General features: G+C 40.8%; 1 protein-coding gene across 6 annotated transcripts in view; it reads right to left on the bottom strand.

Annotated features, from left to right (window-relative positions):
• Window positions 1–21959, bottom strand: part of ERCC6L2 (ERCC excision repair 6 like 2) — a 167254-nt gene that overhangs the window by 29401 nt on the left and 115894 nt on the right. For 5 of the 6 annotated variants that reach the window (XM_054520289.2, XM_024252413.3, XM_054520287.2 and 2 more), the window contains one exon: window positions 6898–7079. In XM_054520289.2, the coding sequence (XP_054376264.2) occupies window positions 6898–7079 (182 nt within the window). Of the gene's footprint in view, window positions 1–6897; window positions 7080–12699; window positions 12868–21959 lie in introns of those variants that run through there. The other variant, XR_008509835.2, reaches the window with a different exon arrangement.

Raw genomic sequence — 21959 nt, 5'->3', positions numbered from 1 at the left:
AGTGTGTTGTATTCTCAGTGTAAGATACTAATGAAAGCTGTTGTATGCATGTATGAGGAAATGGGCCTTCAAGAACCTTGGTAAGATAGAGGCAGAAAGATTTGGGACCTGGGCAATGAGCCCTGCTCCTTTCCCTAAATGAGGGTGCCATGGACTAAACTGTGCCCCTCCCTCAAATCATGCGGAAGCCCCCTAACCCAGGACATAACAGTATTTGGAGTTAGAGCCTTCAGGAGGTAAATTAAGGTTAAATGAGGTCATAAGGGTGGGACCCTGATCCAACAGGATTAGTGTCCTTAGAAGAGATGCCAGAGAACCCACACAGTTTCTTTCTCTTCTGCCTCTTACTGTCTGCCATGTAAGGACACAGGGAGATGGTGGCCACCTGCCAGCCAGGAAGAGGGCCCTCACCAGAAACTGAATCAGCTAACTTCTTGTTGTTGGCCATCCAGCCTCCAGAACTGTGGAAATGAATTTCTGTTGTTTAAGCCACCCAGTCTACAGTATTTTGTTATTGCAATCCAAGCAGGCTAAGACAGTGGGTATTGCTTTGCTGATGATGAGTTTGGACCATGAGATAGAACAGCTCAATGTTTATAAATACTCCTTTGAACAAAAGTCAGATAGTGAGTGCAGCAGCACTTGATTAAAAGTCCTAAAGGTTTAGAAATTATATTTTACACCATAGTTCCTTAAAACATTCTTTATTCACTTAACAAATATTTATAGAGCCTGTTATGTGCTAAGCACTATAGCAGGAACTATATAACAGCAAATAAGACTCTGTTTCCTATCTTCAAGGAGTTTACAGTTTACTTGGGCTAGACAAATGCATGAAAATCAAACTAGAATAGAGTGATAAACCCATAATGTAAATTTACCATGAGGTAAATATGGGGCACTACTGGCATTCATAGAAAGGGAACCTAGGTCAGTGATTGGTGGTAGGCAAGGTGGGTAGAAAGGGCATCTCTTCCTGACAAGTCGGTCAGGTAGTGATGAGTGAGGAAGTCTCCCAGGGGGAGAGGGCGCATGTACAGGCTCAGGTCCAAGATGACCTGGTTCACAGAGGGGCAGGAGAAACCGCAAGGAAGAGGCTAAAAATCATAGGGGGTTTGTAGGCCAAATTTAGAAGTTTGAATTTTATCCTATGGACAACAGAGAATCCTTAGCATTAAAAAAATTACTTTTAATGTATGTAAGTAGGAGCTTCAATGCCACTTTTATTTTTGCCACGTAGACCAGGTTACATAGTTTGTGTTTCCTTTGCTTTTAGTGGCAGACCATAAAGCACGCTCACAACTTTCTTTCGTGGCTTCAGATAGGCCTGTGGCTTCTAGTCCTCACTACACTGTCTTGTTAACTTCCTGAAATCCAGATACTATACATGCTTGATCAACAGCCACTTTCATCTCCAACAGAATATTTAGTAACACATATACATGACTCCAAATTTCTGTCCTGGAAATTGCCAATGTTCTTGTTGGAAAGTAACAAGCATGTTCTTAAGAGGTTCCAGTTTTCACTTCACATGAAGTAATGAGATATTATTCTGTCTATTTTTCATCTTCAAATTCATTTTCATGGCCCTTCTATTAAATATTTGTGTTTGTAAAGATTAAGTGATTGGCAAGGTTACAAGCTGATGTCTTTTATTTATCCAAGGCTTGGTGGTGTCTCAGCAACTGCCAAAGTAACTTCACCTCTGCTGTGCTGAAACCACGACCTCACCCGTGACCCTGTGAGCTGTCACCTCTGGGAGGAGAGCTGCTTCTAACCTCATTTTATCTGAGTAGTCTGCAAGTACACTATGCCACATGGTCGCTGCTTACAGGATAAGCTATACTTATCATTCACTTTATTTCTTCCCTCTAACTGGCTTTCCTAATTCTGGGCCTTCAGAATTTTCTCTAAGAATTTAAGGAACTGCAGGGTACAAACAGGGGGCATAAGCCAGCCAGTTTGTGAAGAAAAATTAGTTAACTAGAGTAGACTTCCATAACCCACTTAGGGAAAGGGGGAAAAAAGAAACCAAAGATATGTATCTTTCAGCGAGTGTATCAAAAGCAGTTATGTATCACGGATACAATTCAAAATCCTCTCTCTCTCTGGAGGAAGGGAGGTGGAACACAGCTAAATTCATCTTCTGTCTGCCTAAGCTTCCGGAAGGAGAGTAGGACTGAACACTTCATTCAGATGATCATGTGACTGCAGTGGAGGGAGGTGCAGTCTTGATTCTGATTGACTAGGACAGTTAATGGAAAAGAGGGTGGTAAAATGTACATGGTTGGACAGTTTTACTTCTACATCCCTAATTGGTAACCAAAGCCAATAAGGCACATAGTGATTGAAACACTGGAACATGCCACTAGAACTCAAAGAAGCTGACAAGTCTGTCATCGCTCTGCCCACGGCTCAAGATGCATATGCAGCATGCTGTACAGCATCGTGTCCCTTCCAAAAGCAAACTCCCTGACCACAGCAGGTGCTTTATCAGTCACTTTAACAATGCTGATTGCAACATCTGATCTGGTGCCGGAGCTGAAGGATTTCATCAGGCTGGACAGATCAATTGTTGGAGAGAAAGGCAAAATAAAAATAGCACCATGGTGCATACCTGACTGGAAAAATGGGTAATGTTACCACGAAGTGCAAGGTTGTGAAGGCTGCTTTCTCGCTTATCTATAATGCTGTGTGCAAACCCAGCTGTAACCCGATGCAGCAGATAAACAAGATTCAGTGCCCTACTCTCAGCTGTCAAGCCAGGAGGCACCACAACCTCTGTCGAACTCAACTCAGCATGTGACTTCAATGAAGCCGCAGCATGACTAGCTAGCAAGGGTCTTGACATTAAGATAACACGATTACTCTTTCAACTCGGTGCCGACCCTAACCTTGGGGTCACTGGGTGTGCCTTCATAAGTCAGTTTAAGCTCATCACAACCTTTTCTTAAATGACCTCATATGTTATAATGTGAAGCTTCCTTGAGGAAGGATTCAATCATGCCTCACTGCTCCCTGGTGCAGGTTGTGACACAATGAAATTCATGAGCATTGAAGGACGACTCATTGAGAAACATGGGGAAGAACTCCTTCCATTTCTTAGTCTTCTGACTCAGAGGGCACAAAGAATTAGCACCTGCAAAGTTCCCTAATCTCTGTAAGGTCACAAATGCATGGAAAAGAGAGCTAGATACTTCACTCAGAGACTACCAGTCAACAAAGGAGTCCCCCTCCAAACTTACTGATCATGAGGTTGAAGAGGCAGTTTCAAAACCACCTTTTAAGAAGGCACTGGTGAGCAAAGAAGATGAAAAATGGCTATAAGCAGTGTACAATATATCTAGGGAAGATATTAAAGTTGAACTGACATTGAAGCCCAGAACAGAAGTGTCCTAACATGGCTCTCGGAGGCGTTCAAGAACAGAGAATGCATGCAAACTTAGGGAAAAAAAGGTATGTGGTCAGTCTCCTGGCAAAATATTTGCCCAAAGTGAAAAGGCACAGTCTGCAAAAATCCTTGTTGCCGATCTGTCTGTGGGGAGGTACACTGTGTGGCAGTGTGAAAGGTGTTCACCTTTCTCTGCAACTGCAGAGAGCTGAGAGCCATACTCCAACCAGCCATGCCAGCACTCCAAAGAGCTGCGGGACCAGCTCTTCCCTGGGCAGCTGAGGAACCAGCTGCCTGGGAGTCGCCAAACCCCTGCAGGAAGTACTTTGAACCCAGAGACATTTCCCACTGTCCCCAGATGCCAGCAGGACCAGTCCAACCATGCTTCCCATCCCTGTTCACTTCCATCATCCATTACCACTGGCCTCTCATCTCCTCCTACTGTACATCTTGATATAATCCAATCTCTCACCCTTCCAAGCCATCCTTTCGTGCCCCTGGAACCAAGAGTCCCCCGAGTCTTCTGCTTCTATGCTGAATGGTCCTGTGATCTGATGATATTGCCTCTTCCCATGCGGCCCTTGCAAGGCAAGGCTCTTGCATCTCACAGCTCTCCAACCTCAGGGTTAGTGCTTCTAGACAATGCTGCTTCCAGACCATTCTTTTCTCAGAAAACTTCTTCCCCTCTTTAACATTTATGCCATCCAGCTAAACTGTTCTCTCCTCAATCTTCAGTGACCCCTTCGTTGCTTCCTGCTAGCAGCTAAACTCTCAAGATCCTGGATTAATCTTGCTTCCCACCCTATCTCTTGCCATCATTCTTGATAACATCAATATCCATGTGGATGTCCCACCCAATATCTGGTCCACCACTTTCTTTAGCTCACCTCCAAACTCATCTCAACTCCATGTTAGCCCCCTACTCCCAAGTTTATAAATTGCCATTGTCATTACCATCAACAGCTCAACCTCCATGTCCCTGACTTAGTCATCTAAGGCTCCAGCTCAGCTGCTTGATGATTGCCCACAACAGCAATGCTGGGGGATACGCTGGTAACCTCAAGTCCTCAAATTCACTGACTCTTGTGCTTTTACACTATCCATCAGCCTCCCTTGTCCAGCTTAGGTTTAACTTTATAATCACTCCTTTACAAACATTCTTCAGCTTCCTTGCTTCTCTCTCCCTCCATTCTAACCCCTGGTCAGACCCAGCCATCTCTCTGTTTCTGCAACAGAGCAACTGAAGCTTGCTGAATAAAATGTGCATACTGGACAGATGATCTTCCTGAAATTATTCTCAAATGGGAACTTAACACCACCCAGAAATTCTGGTCCCATTAAGCTTGCTTTCCTACTTTATAAATGATTTGTTTCCTAACTTCTCTCTCCCTAAATCTTTCTCCCTCTGAACTTATAGCTTCAGTTCTCAACTCATTGAGAAAATGTCACATCTGTGCCTGTGTTTGTCCCTTCTCTTTCAATGCCTCTCAAAGGCCAGACCGTGGCCTGTGGTTTGGGTACCGCCCTCCACTGCTTCCAGGCCCTCCCTCTTTCTGTTTTCACCTCTCTGACATGATCTCTTTTTTTCCTACAAGTCTTTTCCCTCAACACACAACAGGTTCTGTTATCTCAACTGTAAGACCCACAATGCCCTCCAGCTGCTGCTACTTTTTACATTCAAACTTACAGCACTGGCCACCTCCCGCCAGGGCCTGTGCACTGCTTCCATCTGAACTCACAGCACCGGCCACCTCCCGCCAGGGCCTGCGCACTGCTTCCCAGGCTGCTCCTGCCAAGGTGCCTGCTGAGTGCTCTGCTGCTGTCTTCAGTGGGCAGTTTCCCACTTCATCTGCTTCTGGTTCTCAGCAGTATTTGACAAACTCCCTCCTTTTAAGACCCTCTCGCTACTCCTGCACTTCAGGACCTGACACTGTGCCTCTTACACCTCCTCCAGAAGTAGCTGCTGCCTCCAGTCTGTGTCCTGGGACTTCTTTCCTCCTCTCTGTGCTCTGTTCCTAGGCTGCTCACATAGTCTCACAGTTCTGAAGACCATTTATAAACTCGATGCTGATGACTCCCAAATTTCAACTTTTAATCCCCAAACCAGGAGTAGCTCATACATACATTGCCTATTGAACCTTTCCACAGAATGTCACATTTAATATGCATAAAAGGGAACTCTTGATTCTTTTCCTCTCTTAACTTCTCTCTGGTTTTCCCCATTCAGTATCTCCACTCTGTTGCTCAAAACAGAAAGAAGTAATCTTGTTCTCTCTCTTTCCTGAACCAGTCCATCACCAAATTGAATTCATCTACTTGGCTCTATCCTCATGGCAACCACTCTGGTGCAAACCCCCATCACCGAGTTCCTTCTCGTCACCCCTTGTTCATTCTACTCTTCCACAGGGAAGCTGGAACCATCTTTTAAAAAGATACATCAGATCGTGCCATTCTTCAACAGTTTTCCACTGCACTTGGAACAAAATCCAAACTCCTTCTGTAGCCTCCAAGGGTTGGCATGCTCCAGCCCCGCCTGCGTCTCTACCCTCCATCTCATGCTACTCTCTGCTTGGTTTATTCTGCACTAAGGCCACCAGTCTTCTCCCACACCTTGACCACACCAAACCTCTTCCCTCCTTGGAGATGCTCCTACTCTGGTTCTTTGCATGGTTATCCTTCAGCTCTTAACTTAAATGCTACCCGTGTAGACAGTCTTCCCTGACTTCCCAAAAGAAAGGTGGTTCCATGTCCCCTCCCCATCCTATTATTCTCTTTCTCTTTTTTCTTATAACACACCATTTTATAATTATTTGTAGGTTTACTTTTTAAAACTTCATGGTTTGATGCCAACCCCATTCCTCTGTACTGGAGGCTCTATGTCTGTCCTTTTTTTTTGAGATGGAGTCTCGCTCTGCTGCCCAGGCTGGAGTGCAGTGGCGCAATCTCGGCTCACTGCAAACTCCGTCTCCTGGGTTCACGCTATTCTCCTGCCTCAGCCTCCCGAGTAGCTGGGACTACAGTGCCCGCCACCACGCCCGGCTAATTTTTTGCATTTTTAGTAGAGACGGGGTTTCACCGTGTTAGCCAGGATGGTCTCGATCTCCTGACCTCGTGATCCACCCGCCTCGGCCTCCCAAAGTGCTGCGATTACAGGCGTGAGCCACTGAACCCGGCCTGTCCTTTTTTTACACTGCATATTCAAGACTCAGCACAATGCCTGGGCATATATTAGGTGCTCAAAATATATTCACTGACTGAATGAATAAAATGCACTTAAGTATTTCATTTCTTTGTATAACATGATTTCCCTTTTTATGGTAATCAATTCAGGGATTAGCCTTCTAACAACATCTAAAACATTTGCAATTTATTTTTGAAATTCAGATTTTTCTGAAATATTCAGATGTCAGTTATGGTTATAATTCAAATATTTACATATTTTACTAATGAGCTACATTTCCTTTGAGAATTATTCTTCAAGTCTAGTGTTGTCAGAGACAATATACCTGCGGATTCCTTTCGGTGTTTCTCCAATTATGAAGGTGGTCTGGTTTGTATGGTAGACTTTTTTCTTCTTCTGGTTTACAGGATTTGAAATGTAAAGAGGAAGTGAAATGCTGCCTTCACTCGGTTGCTGGCCTTTCTTTGTGTGTGGCAATGTATCCGCATCCACTTTTTCTTTGTATGTCTGAAAAAAAGAAAGGAAATAAATGCTATCTCTGAAAAAATAGTTATTGTTGGTCAAATAATGAGAATGTCTTACTTTTTCTCAATACTCTTTATAATGAAGTAAATCATATTCTCCAACTGAAATCAATGTCAGAAGATATTAACCTAGGTCTTTAAGAAGATGACACGGAAAAAATTATTTTTATACCTTTCTTTAAGTTATACAAGTATTGGCAATAATATGTTATTTCCATTGTCAAGACTTGGGCATACTGATACATATATTGATATCTACTATATCAAAGAAGGATAAAAATTAATGATTATATATACTATGGCATAAACATGGGATATCTAAAATTTTCTAATTTAGTAATTGCAAAATTATTAAGCAGTCTTTCAGTTGTCTAATTTCATAATGGATACATGTAAAAAATACCAATCTTTATGTAATAATTAAATAAATAAGAAATCATAAATCTTACATTTCAACCTCTGCTGGGTTGCAAGAATATTTAGTGATTTTGAGATGCTAGCTACAGTTGGGTGAATTATAGATGGAATCATAGTCCTTTTACAGAGACCATGAATTGCCTGCCTAACATAAATTTTACTGACTGTGGGGCAAGAAAAATAAACTTTATGTAGTCCCAGTTTTCCTGACAAGATGATACAGTATGAATAGGTAGAAAGTCCCCATCCTATTCCAAAAAGAGAAATACTAAATACAATTTAACAATAACAACAATAAAATTACATTGGAGCTCAAAAGTAAGAAAGCAGAATGTCTTAGGTGCCCCAAATGAGGAAGTCCCACAGTGGTGAGTGGGAGCTGAAGCTCAGCAGCCCTAGTAGGGTAGGACCTTAAGTTATAGTCTATAGCACCCACGTGGAAACGGGAGATGGAAATGGTTTAACTCCCTGCATTAAACAACAAAGAAACACAAAACAGGAATGAGGAGTCAAATTTGCAAATTAAAGCCAGGAAAGCCAAACCTGGGACACAGGCTAGAAGTAGGCCACTTTCTTACTCTAGATAGAATCACTGGTGACAAACACGAATGCCCAGCCAGTGCCATGTGTGGAATGTGATTTGTACCACCTGGTGGTATGCGAACTCTAAGCTGAAAATTAACATAAACAATTTGTCCAGAACTAGTGAAAACCATAGATCTCAATGAGGGGTGAATAAAAAACATACCACAGGAAGACTGCCATAAGCCAGAGAATGCTTTTGATTCCAATGAAAACAGAAGGAGTTCAGACAAAAATTATGAAGAACATATAAAACCTACCATCATGAAATTGAGCATATGTAACAAATATAAGAACTGAAATCCGAGGAATTACCTAAAATAAAGCAATCTGAAAAAGATATTTATTTATGAATGAATAAACACATAACAGAGTCTCACTTTGTCACCCAGGCTGGAGAGCAGTGGCATGATCACGGCTCACTGCAGTTGATAAACTGGAAAGATAAAATTACTCAGAATGAAGTGCAGAGATTAAAAAAAAATAGGGAAGTTAAGAGACAGAAGACATATCAAAGTTTCTAAAATGCTAGAAGGACAGAATAGAGAAAATGGAAGAGATAATGCCAGAGACCTGTAAAAGAAAGGAATCCTCAAACTGAAAAAGGAGGAAGAATCCCTAGTAGGAAAAATGAAAATAAACCTGTATTTTGTTGTATCACAGATAAAGGGCATACCTTAAAAACTACCAGAGAAAGAGGATAAGACCTCCTACAAAGAAATGCCAAATTAGGCCAGGCGCAGTGGCTCACACTTGTAATCCCAGCACTTTGGGAGGCTGAGGTGGGCAGATTGCTTTAAGCCCAGGATTTCAAGACCAGCTTGGGCAATGTGGCAAAACCTTTTCTCTACAAAAAAAATACAAAAACTAGCTTGGTGTGGTGGCGTGCCCCTGTAGTCCCAGCTACTCTGGAGGCTGAGGTGGGAGGATGGCTTGAGCCCGGGAGGCAGAAGTTGCAATGAGCCAAGATCGTGCCACTGCATTCCAGCCTGGGTGACAGGGCCAGACCTTGTCTCAGGAAAAAAAAAAAAAAAGCCAAACTAACATCAGTCTTCTCATTAACATCACAATCCTATCCACCAAAAGAAAATGGGATATCTTCAACATGCAGAGAAAAAAACAAAACAAAAAAAAACCCTGTCAACCTAGAATTCTATACCCAGTTAAACTATCATGTAAGAACTTTTCAGACATACAAAGCACGAGCCCACAGGCTGAGCTAATTATTCTATCATTTTATAGACACAGGGTCTTGCTATGTTGCCCAGATTGGCATAGGTAACATTGCAAGACCCTGGGCTCAAAAGCAATCCTCCTGCCTCAACCTCCCGAAGTGCTGGGATTATGGAGTGAGCCACTGTGTCTGGTCTTTTTTTTCTTTTTAACAGAAGTTCAATGGGATTGAAGCGGTGATACATTCAATGAATGTGGGCAAGGAATGGCTTTTAATTCCACAAATATTTACTAAGCACCTATTACGTTCCTGCCAATATGCTATGCATTTGAAATGCAAAGATATTTATATATACAAATATTCCCCTACCCTTAAGGGATTTAAAAGTGGCAAGCCATTTTTAAAAATATGATGTGTATCTTTTTTCTTTTTTGTATAAGACATTTACCTCTATAACTTATATTCTGGTTCATTTTATTGAAGCTGACAAAAGCAAATGTATGTTCTTTAGTAACAAACCATTTCTAAGGAAAATTGACATCTTCAAAAGCTACTGTGGTTCAGATGGACAAACACAAAATGCCAGGCGGTCAGGTTGAACCAGGGCTTTATATCAGTAATGTTAAAAGTACTTTCCTTAAAAATATATTTTTAAAAATTGTATCTTGGCCAGGTGCGGTGGCTCACACCTGTAATCCCAGCACTTTGGGAGGCCAAGGTGGGCGGATCACGAGGTCAGGAGATCGAGACCACCCTGGCCAACATGGTGAAACCTCATCTCTACTAAAAATAAAAAAATTGGCTGGGTGTGGTGGTACGTGCTTGTAATCCCAGCTACTCGGGAGGCTGAGACAAGAGAATCACTTGAACCAGGGAGTCGGAGGTTGCAGTGAGCTGAGATCACATCACTGCACTCCAGCCTGGCAACGGAGTGAGACTCTCTCAAAAAAAAAAAAAAAAAAAAAAAAAATTGTATCTTAAAACATTAATAGAAAGAAAAATGTTAATCGTTAAAGTTTGAAAAAGATTTGATGCATTTATTTACTATCACAAAACAAAATGAACACCAAAAGTTCCTAATACAAAGACTCATCATCCTAGATTATACCCCGAAGAAATAATCATTCATTACTATGAGATGAGATGGTATTGCTTACATGAAGGTAAAGGGAGTAAGCAGAAAGGGAAGGAACTGGGTCAACCAAGAAAATTTCATCCTCATATTTTGCAATTTCTGAAGCCATAGAGAAATCATGCCAAGCAATGGCAACTGTCAATTATTTACATGTTTACTCTGGGTCTTGCAATGACCCTGGTAGCACTGCAAAGCTCACATGTATACAGATACATTTTTCTTAAATCGGTTTTATAACTTCTTTAGGAAAATTCAGCTTTTGCAACCATAGCTATTAAACACATGGATCTTTAATTTTTGCCAAACATTCCACATTTTAAAATCTGATTCTTTTAGGCAATAATAAAAGGAAAACTTTTTTTTTTTTTTTGAGACAGAGTCTTGCTCTCTCGCCCAGGCTGGAGTACAGCGGCGTGATCTCGGCTCACTGCAAGCTCCACCTCCTGGGTTCACGCCATTCTCCTGCCTCAGCCTCCTGAGTACCTGGGACTACAGGCGCCCACCACCACGCCCAGCTAATTTTTTTGTATTTTTAGTAGAGAGGCGGTTTCACCGTGTTAGCCAGGATGGTCTCGATCTCCTGACTTTGTGATCCACCTGCCTCAACCTCCCAAAGTGCTGGGATTACAGGCGTGAGCCACCGCGCCCAGCCAGGAAAATCATTCTTATTTAACACCGGCTCAATAGCTATCTTTTATTTTTAAAAATCTATCTAGTTTCATATTTCCATTTTAGCAGGGAACTTTAATACTTTACTGAAACAAGGCTGTGAAACAAAATAGTTACATTAAAAATAGATTTTAGGAATCAATGTGCCATTTAGGCTTATTCTGAATGAAAGCTGTAAAGGTTACATGTATAAACTATGTATGGGTTGGGGGCAGTGTACCAGATTAGTTTCCTATTGCTGCCATAACAGAGTATCACAAAATGAGTGACTTAAAACAACATAAATTCATTATCTTATACTTCTGTAGGTCAGAAGCTTGACATGGGTCTCACTAAGCTAAAGTCAAGATGTTGGCAGGGCTGCATCCCTTTTTGAAGGCTCTGGGATAATGAATTTCTTTGCTTTTCCAGCTCCTGGAGGCTGCCCACAATCCTTGTCTTGTGGTCCCCTTCCAAAGCTAGCAACCCTTCTTCTCTAACTGTTCTTCACAGTCACATCACCCTCTCACCACAGCCAGGAAAGGTGCTCTGCTTTTAATAACTAATGTGATTAGATTGGGCCTATCCAGATAATCCAAGAGCAAAGTGGGTTAATTAACATCCTTAACTGCATACATCCAATCGACCCATCTCAAGGTCAGCTGATTGAACCTTAATTGCATCTACAACCTTAATTCCTTTTCCTGTTTGCTGGGTAATGTAATGTATTCATAGGTTCCAGAAATGAGTTAACAGACATCTTTGAGGGGGGCATTAATTGTTTTACACTGGCAGGGAGAGTGGGGGTCTTAACCTGGGTCCACTGACCCTCCAAAGCTTCTGTAGATGGGTTTCAGGGACTTCAGAAAAGGATATCTATGAATCCCCTGAAGCTGTATTTGCACATTTGAGCATGAACACGTTTTTCAAAAAAAAGAGCCCATGGCTTTAATCATGTTCTTAAAGGTGTATATGGCCAGAAAGAGTTGAAAAACCGCTGTTTTAAGCAGCAGCACCATTGGAATACTTTTCAAATATTCTTGTTTTTTGAAAAACAATATCTATAAACATTTTGGTGCTCGTTAGAAAAGTTGGTTTCACTAAAATAGTAGTCAATCTTTCACAATAAATGGTACAAGATAAATAATGCTGCAGTACAGTTGCTATTGTAGTGACAATTATAACTTATTATAAAACAATGTACAAGGCTAGGATAAAAAGATTCTAGATTACGTGAACTTAACTCAAACTTGTTCACTACCAATTATGTCAAAGCTGTGAAGTCATGACACTGTGGCAACACGAAGAAACAGCAATAGTAATGAAGATTCAAGTAATGAAAGATTCAGTAAAATGATTTGGAATAGGAATTTAGAAGATAATACAGGCATACCTCTGATATACTGCAGATTTGGTTCTGGACCACCAACACAAATTTTTTGGTTTGTCAGTACATATAAAAGTTATGCTTACACTATATTGTAGTCTATTAGGTGTGCATACATTATGCCACTGCTTTATCAACTAAGTTTATGTAACATTCTAAATTCTTTGTTGCTATTTCAACAATGTTCACAGCATCTTCACTAGGATAGAGTCCATCTTAAGAAACCACTCTTTGCTAATCCATAAGAAGCAATTCCTTACCTGTTAAAGTTTTATCATGAGATTGTAGCAGTTCAGTCCCATCTTCAGGCTCCATTTCTAATTCTAGTTCTCTTGCTGCTTCCACCACATCTGCAGTTAGTTCCTCCACTAAAGTCTTGAATCTCTCAAAGTCATCCATGAGGGTTGGAATCAACTTCTTCCAAACTTCTGTTAATGCAGATATTTTGACATGCTCCCATGAATCAAATATGTTTTAAATGGCATCTAAAATGGTGACTCCTTTCCAGAAGGTTAACAACTGACTTTGCCCAAGTCCACCAGAGAAATCGTTATTGATGCCAGTTACAGTCTTATGAAACTTATTTTCTTTTCAAATTTAATTTTTAGAGATGGAGTCTCACCAAATGGACCAGGCTGGCCTTGAACTCCTGGTTTCAAGTGATTCTCCCAGGTCAGCCTCCTGAGTAGCTAGAACTACAAGCATGTGCCACTGTGCCTGGCTCTGTATTTCTTAAATAAGACTTGAAAGCCAAAATTACTCCTTGATCTACGGGCTGCAGAATAAATGCCGTGTTAGTAGGCATGAAAACAACATTCATTTCCTTGTACATTTCTATCTATCTCTTGGGTGACTAGATGCACTGTCAATTAGCAGCAATATTTTGAAAGGAATCTTCTTTTCTGAGTAGCATGTCTCAACAGTGGGCATGAAATATTCAGTAAGCCATGCCATAAACAGATGGGCTGTCATCCAGGCTTTGTTGGTTCATTTATAGAGCACAGGTGGAATAGATTTGGCATAATCCTTAAGGGCCCTAGGATTTTCCAAATGGTAAATTATCACTGGCTTCTACTTAAAGTCCTCAACTGCACTAGTCCCTAATAAGAGCGTCAGCCTGTCCTTTGAAGCCAGGCATTGACTTCTCTTCTCTAGCTATGAAAATCCTAGGTGACATCTTCCAACAGAAGGCTGTTTTGTCTTCATTGAAAATCTATTGTTTTGTGTAGCCACCTTCATCAGTGACCTTAGCTAGGTCTTCTGGATAACTTGCTGCAGCTTCTACATCAGCACTTGCTGCTGCTATGGAGACAGCTTCTTAGCTTAAATGTCATGAACTTCTGTTAGCTTCAAATTTTTTCTTCTATAGCTTTCTCACCTCTCTCAGCTTTCACAGAACTGAAGTGCATTAGCCTTGCTCTGGATTAGGCTGTGGCTTAAGGGAATATTATGACTGGTTTGATCTTTGATCCAGACCACTACAACTTTCTCCATGTCAGAGATAAGGCTGTTTCACTTTCTTATTGTTTGTGTGTTCACTGAAGTAGCACTTTTAATCTCCTTCCAGAACTTTCCTTTGCATTCACAACTTGGCTGTTAGGCACAGGTGCCTAGTTTTCAGCCTATTTTGGCTTTTGACATGCCTTTCTAATGAAGCTTCATCATTTCTAGCTTTTGATGTGAGAGATGTGAGACTCTTCCTTTAAAGTTGAACAATTAAAAGCCATTGTAGGATTATTAATTGGCCTAACTTCAATACTGTTGCATTTCAGGGAATGGGGAGGTCTAAGGAGAGGGATAGAGGGAAAATGGCTGGTTGGTAGAGCAGTCGGAACACACACATTTATTAAGTTTGCCATCTTGAATGTGTGCAGTTGGTGCCCAACAGTTACAACAGGAACATCAAAGATCATGCATGTGATCTGTGGATCACCTTAACAGATACAATAATAATGAAAAACTTCAAAATATTGTCAGAATTAACAAAATGTGACTCAGAGACACAAAGTGAGCACATATTGTTGGAAAAATGGTGTCAACAGCCTTGTGTGAAGCAGGGTGGCCACAAAACTTCAATTTGTAAAAAAGGCATTATCTACAAAGTGCAATCAAATGAAGTACACTAAAACAAGGAATGCCTATGTATTATGATTACAATAAACAAGAAGGTACTTTTGTAGGGAAAACTTTATTCTTCCAGAGTAGACAGAATGAGTCCACCCTAGATCTACTAACCATCCATAATTCTCTATAACTTACTTCTTACTTTTAGGTTTTAGGTTTATACTGGTTAACAGCAGAAAAGTTCCTTATCTTCATTTAGACTGATAGTATGAAACATTCAAATGAACTTTGATAATACTCTTTTTCTTTTGAACCAAAAGTGTATTCTGTGTATTTTAAGGCATTAGATCTAAACCAAGTTGCGTTATTTTCATTGAAATGATATTTATTGAAAGGCTCAACTGAAAAAAGTTAAGATTTTTGATATGAAAGGTTAAGTAAAAACAAAATCAACTCTTAACTTTGCAGATAGCAATCTTTGATGTCAGTATACTTAAAAACATAAGGAAGATTCCTCCTTACCTCACAGACACATGATTAAATTAGCAGTTTTCTATTTACTCAGCTACATATGGAATCTATCTTTACATAGTAGAAGGCTATACTAGAATTGTTCAGAGAATGTTTATGAAATAAGAAACCCTCTATTAATATTCTCCAAGCAAAAAGTAATTTTGGAGGTAAGTTACTAAAGAACAGTAGAGGGCACCTAGGTAGGAATAGCAAAGAAGTTAAAAAAGTTGATAGGGAGGAATCATTCCCACACCCCATACACTGTTAACAAATGAGGCAAAAAAGTTACAATCCAGGAGAGCGAGTTTCAAATGCAATCAAGAATAGCCTCTAGTTCCCATTTCGGCAGGAGAAATATTATCAGTAATCTCTGCATCTTTCTAAATCTCTTTGGGCGAATTCCTGGAGACACAGCTATAGCTGATAATCTGCAGATAATCTGATTTATTCTCCCCTGCTCATCTGTATACTCCAAGGTGCAGAGAAAGCTTGGGAGGATGGTGCACAGGGAAGCAGAACAGCCTGACAGTTGTCCACAGGAGGCTACGAGGAAGTAGTAAAATCTTTTATTAAGCAAGTGTGGAATGGATCTATCTACTGGGCTGGCTTCTCCAGAATATACCTCATGGAGCAAACAAAACAAAGAGCAGTACCTGCTAAACAGCTGCACCAACTGTTCTGTAACCAGATGATTAGGCTTGATAAGTCAGTGAGAAAAATGGAAACAAGGAGGAGATCTTCAAAGCCACTGGAAGGTCCTGATGACTCTGACCCACTGAGAAGCTAGCGTGGAAGGCTTAATTAAAAGTTCTGATTCTAAGGTCAAAAAGGATCCGCCCATCCCAGGATAGCTCTTCGTACACCTTGCTCCTGAGCTTCACAAGACACTCTAAGGTCATCACAGGTGGGCACACCATGTGGCCACAAGCCCTCAAATCCACCTGATCATGCCAACTTTGCCATAAAGCAGACAAAACAACAAAACATTTTGGGATTTTTGCTTAAGTATGAAAATCCTCAATATCATTCAAGGTTTGTGCCTGGAGATAGAAAACGTTACTGTAAATGCAGTTTTCCAATACTCAACAAGAACCTAAGGCAACTATGAGCTATCCCTGAATTGTCTTAACTCACTATCTGGCAGAAAAGCCAGCTGGTCAGAGGATCCACCACAAATATATATTAGAGTCAAATTTTCTGCCTATGTTTAAAAATGATGTTCAAATCTGAAAAAAAAAAACAGCATTTAGATTCAAATCCAAAACCTTTTCTGGGGAGAGAGGGAGATGAAAGTTTTTAACCATGGGTCTGCTTTCTTCCTTGAAGGAGTAATACTTATTATATAATCCAGCTAAACTCTTTTTTCAATAGTGCTTTGCTTTCTGAGTGAGCCACATAAGGACAACTTTATATTGGCTGTCCTGAGCCTGCTTTTTTTTTTTTTTTCAAGAATAATGGAAGTATCTCTTCAAATAAACACATATCAAATTAAATCTGATAGAAGCTGCTTGTGGAAATTCAGCATCACTTACAGGGGTGACTCATTGTCCAAGAAACCCATCTATCTGAAATGATGCGAAGTGGCAGCATTAGCGGGGAGCAGGTGAATGCCATGTGCTACAGGGGACATGTGCTACAGACAGAAACACAGGAACTCCATCTCCCTGGGGTCTGCTGACCTGATGGCTCTGTGGGAAAGGGCCAAGCGAGACCATAGCAATTACCTTCACCAAAGCTTGCAGATGTGCAATGGAAAATTTCGCTAATACCCTCAGTTCTCCATGAGTGTACAGCCCAGGAGTAAATTCCCTTTAATTCCTCCTACAGACAAAGGCTAAAGCAGGATAGAAGCCTTTCCAGATAGCAGTCTGAGCACTGGACTCAGCACCATAGCCCTGGCATCCAGGCCCTACTTTGCCACTTACTCTTTCCATTTGGGGAGATTCTGTACCTTTCTAAGGATCATCTTGGGGATAATGAAAGATTTGGAGACTGGGATCTAGGAGAAGGGAGATTTGGATCTGGGACTCCTACCAGTCTCTTTCGTATTTAAAATTCACAATTCTACTAGTCTTTATAGGATCTCCAGTAAGTACTAATAGATAGGTCCATCACATCTTGTAGCCTTGACCTCAATTTCAAATCTCTGTATGTACTAAGTTTTATTTATATTACTATATTTTCTATAAAGACTACCTGAAGACCTCATATGAAATATTTGTTATATGTGACCCCGTATGAAATAATACCTGTTAATATGTCGTATCACTGGCAACAAAGATCACAGAAGAATGCTGCTGGTGAAAAAAAATTAACCATAGAAAGCCTTTCTTGGCAGGCACCCACTGCTGCCTGTGTTTTCCAGTGGCTAGCTTAGGTTCCTCATGTCCCTCCACCCTGGCCTCCAGCTGGGCCACTTAGGCTGATTTGATTAGAAGGCCACCAAATGGCTCTCCAGTGTCTAGGGAAGAAGATTTCAAACACGTACCACAAATGACACTGAGACATTACAACTAGCTGTGAGATTTGATGTAATTATTTATTATTAATAATAAAGTGCTATAAAGTATGTGAAAGGTTCAGCTTTTTTAGCAAATTAGTTAATTCCCTATAATCACATCATCTTTACTCTCTTCTATTCTGATATGCTTTCGTTGGTTATGCATTACAGAAAGTAACATTTTCACACAGAGAAAGACCAAATGGAAGCATATCCTGCTAGAAGTGAATTTAATGATAAGGCAACTGTTTTCATATGGGTCTAAGACAGCAGTTCTGAAGCTTTTTGGTCTTAGACCCCTTTATACTTCAAAAATTACTGAGAATCTCAAAGAGTTTTTGTGTATGTGGGTTATATCTACTGAAAATTTAAAGTCTTTATCAACTAATTAAAATAACAAAAGCCCATTACATGTTAACATAAGGAACTTTTTAAAACAAAAGTAACTATATTTTCCAAAGCAAAAAACCAAAAAGTGAGAAGCATGGCTGTGTTTTACATTTTTACAAATGTCTTTAATATTTGGCTTAATAAAAGTCAGCTGAATTCTCCTGTTTCTAAAGTCAATCTGCCGTGACACGTTGTTTTGGTTGAAGCTTATGAAGAAAATTGGTCTTATACAGATACGTAGTTAGAAAAGGGAAAAATATTTTAATAGTCTTTTCAGATAATTATGGATTTTCTTTTTTGACATTATACCAAAACTCAAGGTTAATTTCATTAAAAATCTGAAACCTTTCAGTAAAATTTTTATATTGTTAAAATTCATTGGTGTATCTTGAACTTTGGGTAAATCTTTTCCCCATGTGTGATTTTTAATATCATTCACTGGTCATTTAGAAAATACTTATTAATAGAGCTATACAGATCTTCAAAACACGGACACATTTAATTATACCACGTTACAAAATCACTTTTGTTATTATCAGAAAAATAAATATTGGGAAGGTGTCAATGCTATGGTGGTAGATACAAGGTTTTCAGTATTTTAACTTTCACTTGAAAGCTTGAATTTTATCACTGGCAACAAGCACTGTCCATTGTTTTCCTTGAAGTGACATGCTCACTAGGTTCATTTTTTTTGGGGAAGTGCCAAATACCCAAGTCTGAATAACCAGTCTATCAGTCATTCTTTCAAGTACAAATGGTGTTCTATAAAAAAGAGGCTAGTTCAATTTGCAACTCAAACAATTATACAAGTGCTTCATGCATACTTCCCATTTCATCATACAGAATATAAAAAAGATGGGCAGTAAAGGGTTGAGATTTGCTAAAATTAATTTTGCTGCTTTCTCAAAGATATTCATAACAGAAAGCAGTTTCTTTTTCCTGCAAGAAAGTGGTGGTAAAGAATCCATTAACTACTAGTGATATAGAAGAGCTGGGCTCCCATCTAAACCCCACCCTTAAGCTCAGCCTAGATCCGTGGCCCTACGTGGAAACAGCTGACCCCATTTTTCCACCCAAACGTTGCCTTTTTGGCTTGCCCCTTACCCCCATCCTGAGCCCATAAAAAACTTAGCTGGCAGAGCAACACAAGCAGCTGAGTGGCAAGCAGAGAAGCAACTGAGCATCGGAGCCTACGGACAGATGCAGCTAACTTCAGACGGTGCAACCTGGAGAGGGGCCCGGCTGGAGATGGCCAGGCTTCAGGGAAAGATCACCTTCCCATCCCCTTTCCAGCCTCCCTTTCTGCTGAGAGCCGCCCACCGCTCAATAGAGTCTTCCGCATGCATCACCTTTCAAACAGTTCATATGACCTGATTCTTCCTGGACACCAGACAAGAACCCAGGTGCCAAGAGGGCAGGGGCTGCCACTCTGACCCTCCACTGAGCTGACTGGCACTTGGCTGTCCCCGGATGGGAGAGCTTAAAGTGCATTGGTTGTAACACGCTTGGATGCTGCTGCAGGGCCCTCACAGAGCCTGCTCCCACTAGAGAGGAGTGACTGGTTGGTTGCAGCGTTTGTTCGCTCCTGTTCCCATACTTGCTTGCTCGCTTGTACACTCTCTCCTATGAGGAGTGGCCAGCAGCGGGCTGAAACGAGCCACTCCAGTTCCTGTCCGCAAAGGGGGTCAAGGGAGCTATCCTGTCTCACTACTACAATTAAGGGCCATTGCCTGTTCACGCTAATCTGCCAGCAGGCTCCCCAACATGGCTTTTGAATCATTAATGTAAATGTCAACAAGTGAAAAGGTGGACCCCCCCGAGTCTTGGGGCTATCTTAGGGTCCATGGACCACACTTTGAGAACTGCCAGTCTCTAATAAACTGGAATGTCTTCATTCAACACATACTTGATACCTTCATGTTGGCAAATTTGACCATGATAATCAAGAGTGGGCTTCACCCAGCTTTATGTCCACACACGAAATGGTCCCCCACCTGTTGAGTGAAAATAGAATAGTCTTTTTGTCTAGAATAATCATTACATCAACCTGCTCCAGCCTGGCTCCTGGCCTTCTTCACTGTGGAATGGTTAGGTATTTGGCACCTGTCAGAGTATAAAGCCTAACATCTCAGTCTGTTCAGGTCAGTTTAACATTTATTGATTATTGCCCTAAATGAAAGGCCCTTCATGACTTTTTCTTAACCCCCTGTGTGCCTTACTGCTCTCTGTTATCCAATGTAAGTCTGCCTGGTCAGTCCAGTCTTCTTACTAGCTGCCAAACACATTGTCACATTTCTGGCTCCAGATTTCCTCAGAACCTGGCTTCTTGCCCAACACTGTCCTACCTGTACTTGAAGGTACAGCTTTACAAGACTTCCCTTGCATACTCTTTTCTTGCATTATTATGTTGATTTCTCATTTGGCAGCTTTATTATAAAATGGTATGCACCTTGATTTAAGATTTTATGTCATCTCATACAACATACCAAACCAAGTATCCAATAATGCTGCACATAGGCCAAAGATCCTAATTTCATCCATCAAAGAAATATAATTAAATTTAGAGGTTCTCTTTGAATAGGTAGGGCTCCCTGTACTATTTGAAATTACTTTGATTGTTTAGGTCTATTTAACTTTTTAACTAGATCACACTCCTCTAATCCAGAGAGCAACCATGTATTTTTATTGCACTAAGTCCTGAGTCATGCCTGATAGGCTCTCAATAAATGCTTGCCGGATGAATATAAACTTACACAAATATGACTGTGATATTGTGAAATAGATATTTGGTCTTTGTCCCAGTTTTCTGGCAGAAAACCCCTAAAATCCTTGAAATAAAGTGATGTGCTTTTCTATGCTAATGAATTGGCTGGTGGCTGGCAGCCCCCTAGGAGCTTCAGGATGGGGCTGGTCACCTGAAAGACCAACGCAGGGTCAGAGGGTTGGGACTGTCAGCCCCACCCCCCAACCTTCAGGGAGGGAACAGGGGCTGATGGTTAAGCTGATCACCAATGGCTTAACCATCATAACCATTACATAGGTATGATTGATTCAATACCTATGTAATGAAGCCTCCATAAAAACCCAAAGCACTGGATTCTGAGAGCATCTGGATAGCTGAGAAGGTGGACATTCCCAGAGGGCACAGCACTCAGGACTGAGTGTGGAAGCTCTGCACCTCTTCCCCCATACCTCATCCTACGCAGCTCTTCATCTCTATCCTAATAAAATGGTAACCCTAAGTATTTCCTTGAGTTCTGTGAGCTGCTCTGGCAAATTAAACAAGCCCCAGGAGGGGGTTGTGGGAACCCTGATTTATAGCTGGTTGGTTAGAAGAACAAGTAAAACAAACTGGGTCTTGTGACTGACAAGCTGTAGGTAGTCTTGTGGGACTGAGTGTTCAACCTGTTGGATCTGACACTGTACCCAGGCAGATAGTATTGGAATTGAATTGGAGGATACCCAGGCATCTGCTACAGAATTGACTGCTTGCTGGTGTAAGGGAAAATCCCCCACACAGTTGGTCACAGAAGTCTTCTGTGTTGACTGTTGTGGGGTGAGAGCAGAGGAAAAACAGGGTGATTTTTTTTCCCACTAAACAACAAAGAAAATTTAATTTCTGGAGGACATTTGCCTAAAAAGTTTTTTGAACAAGATAAAAAGTTCTTGCTGTTAAGGCATTCAATTATTTCACCTGCAACAAAATAGCCTTACATAGCAAATGAAATAGTGGGATATGGCTTTCCAATCCATTTTGAAGCAGGTAATGTTAGTCATGAGACTTGTTTATAGATTAACTGAAATTTGACTGCGATACTAAGTAATGCAGCTAACAAGATGACTGACGTCTCCAAAATAAAACATCAACTTACCATCTTGCTGTAAAAGCTGTGAGAGCAGATCCTAGTTATATTAAAGGGGTATTATCTTCATCAGATAATTTGCAAAATATCACAAATTCCAGTTCAGACATATTTGTCTTATCTAATGCCAACTCACTACAAAAGAGTTATGCTCATACCAACAAATTAGAATAATTATTCACATTTTCAT

This window comes from Pongo abelii, chromosome 13 (assembly GCF_028885655.2).
Source record: "Pongo abelii isolate AG06213 chromosome 13, NHGRI_mPonAbe1-v2.0_pri, whole genome shotgun sequence".
Taxonomy (NCBI): Eukaryota; Metazoa; Chordata; class Mammalia; order Primates; family Hominidae; genus Pongo; species Pongo abelii.
Note: the sequence above shows the minus strand (reverse complement) of the source record. Positions and strands in the feature narration are given on the sequence as shown.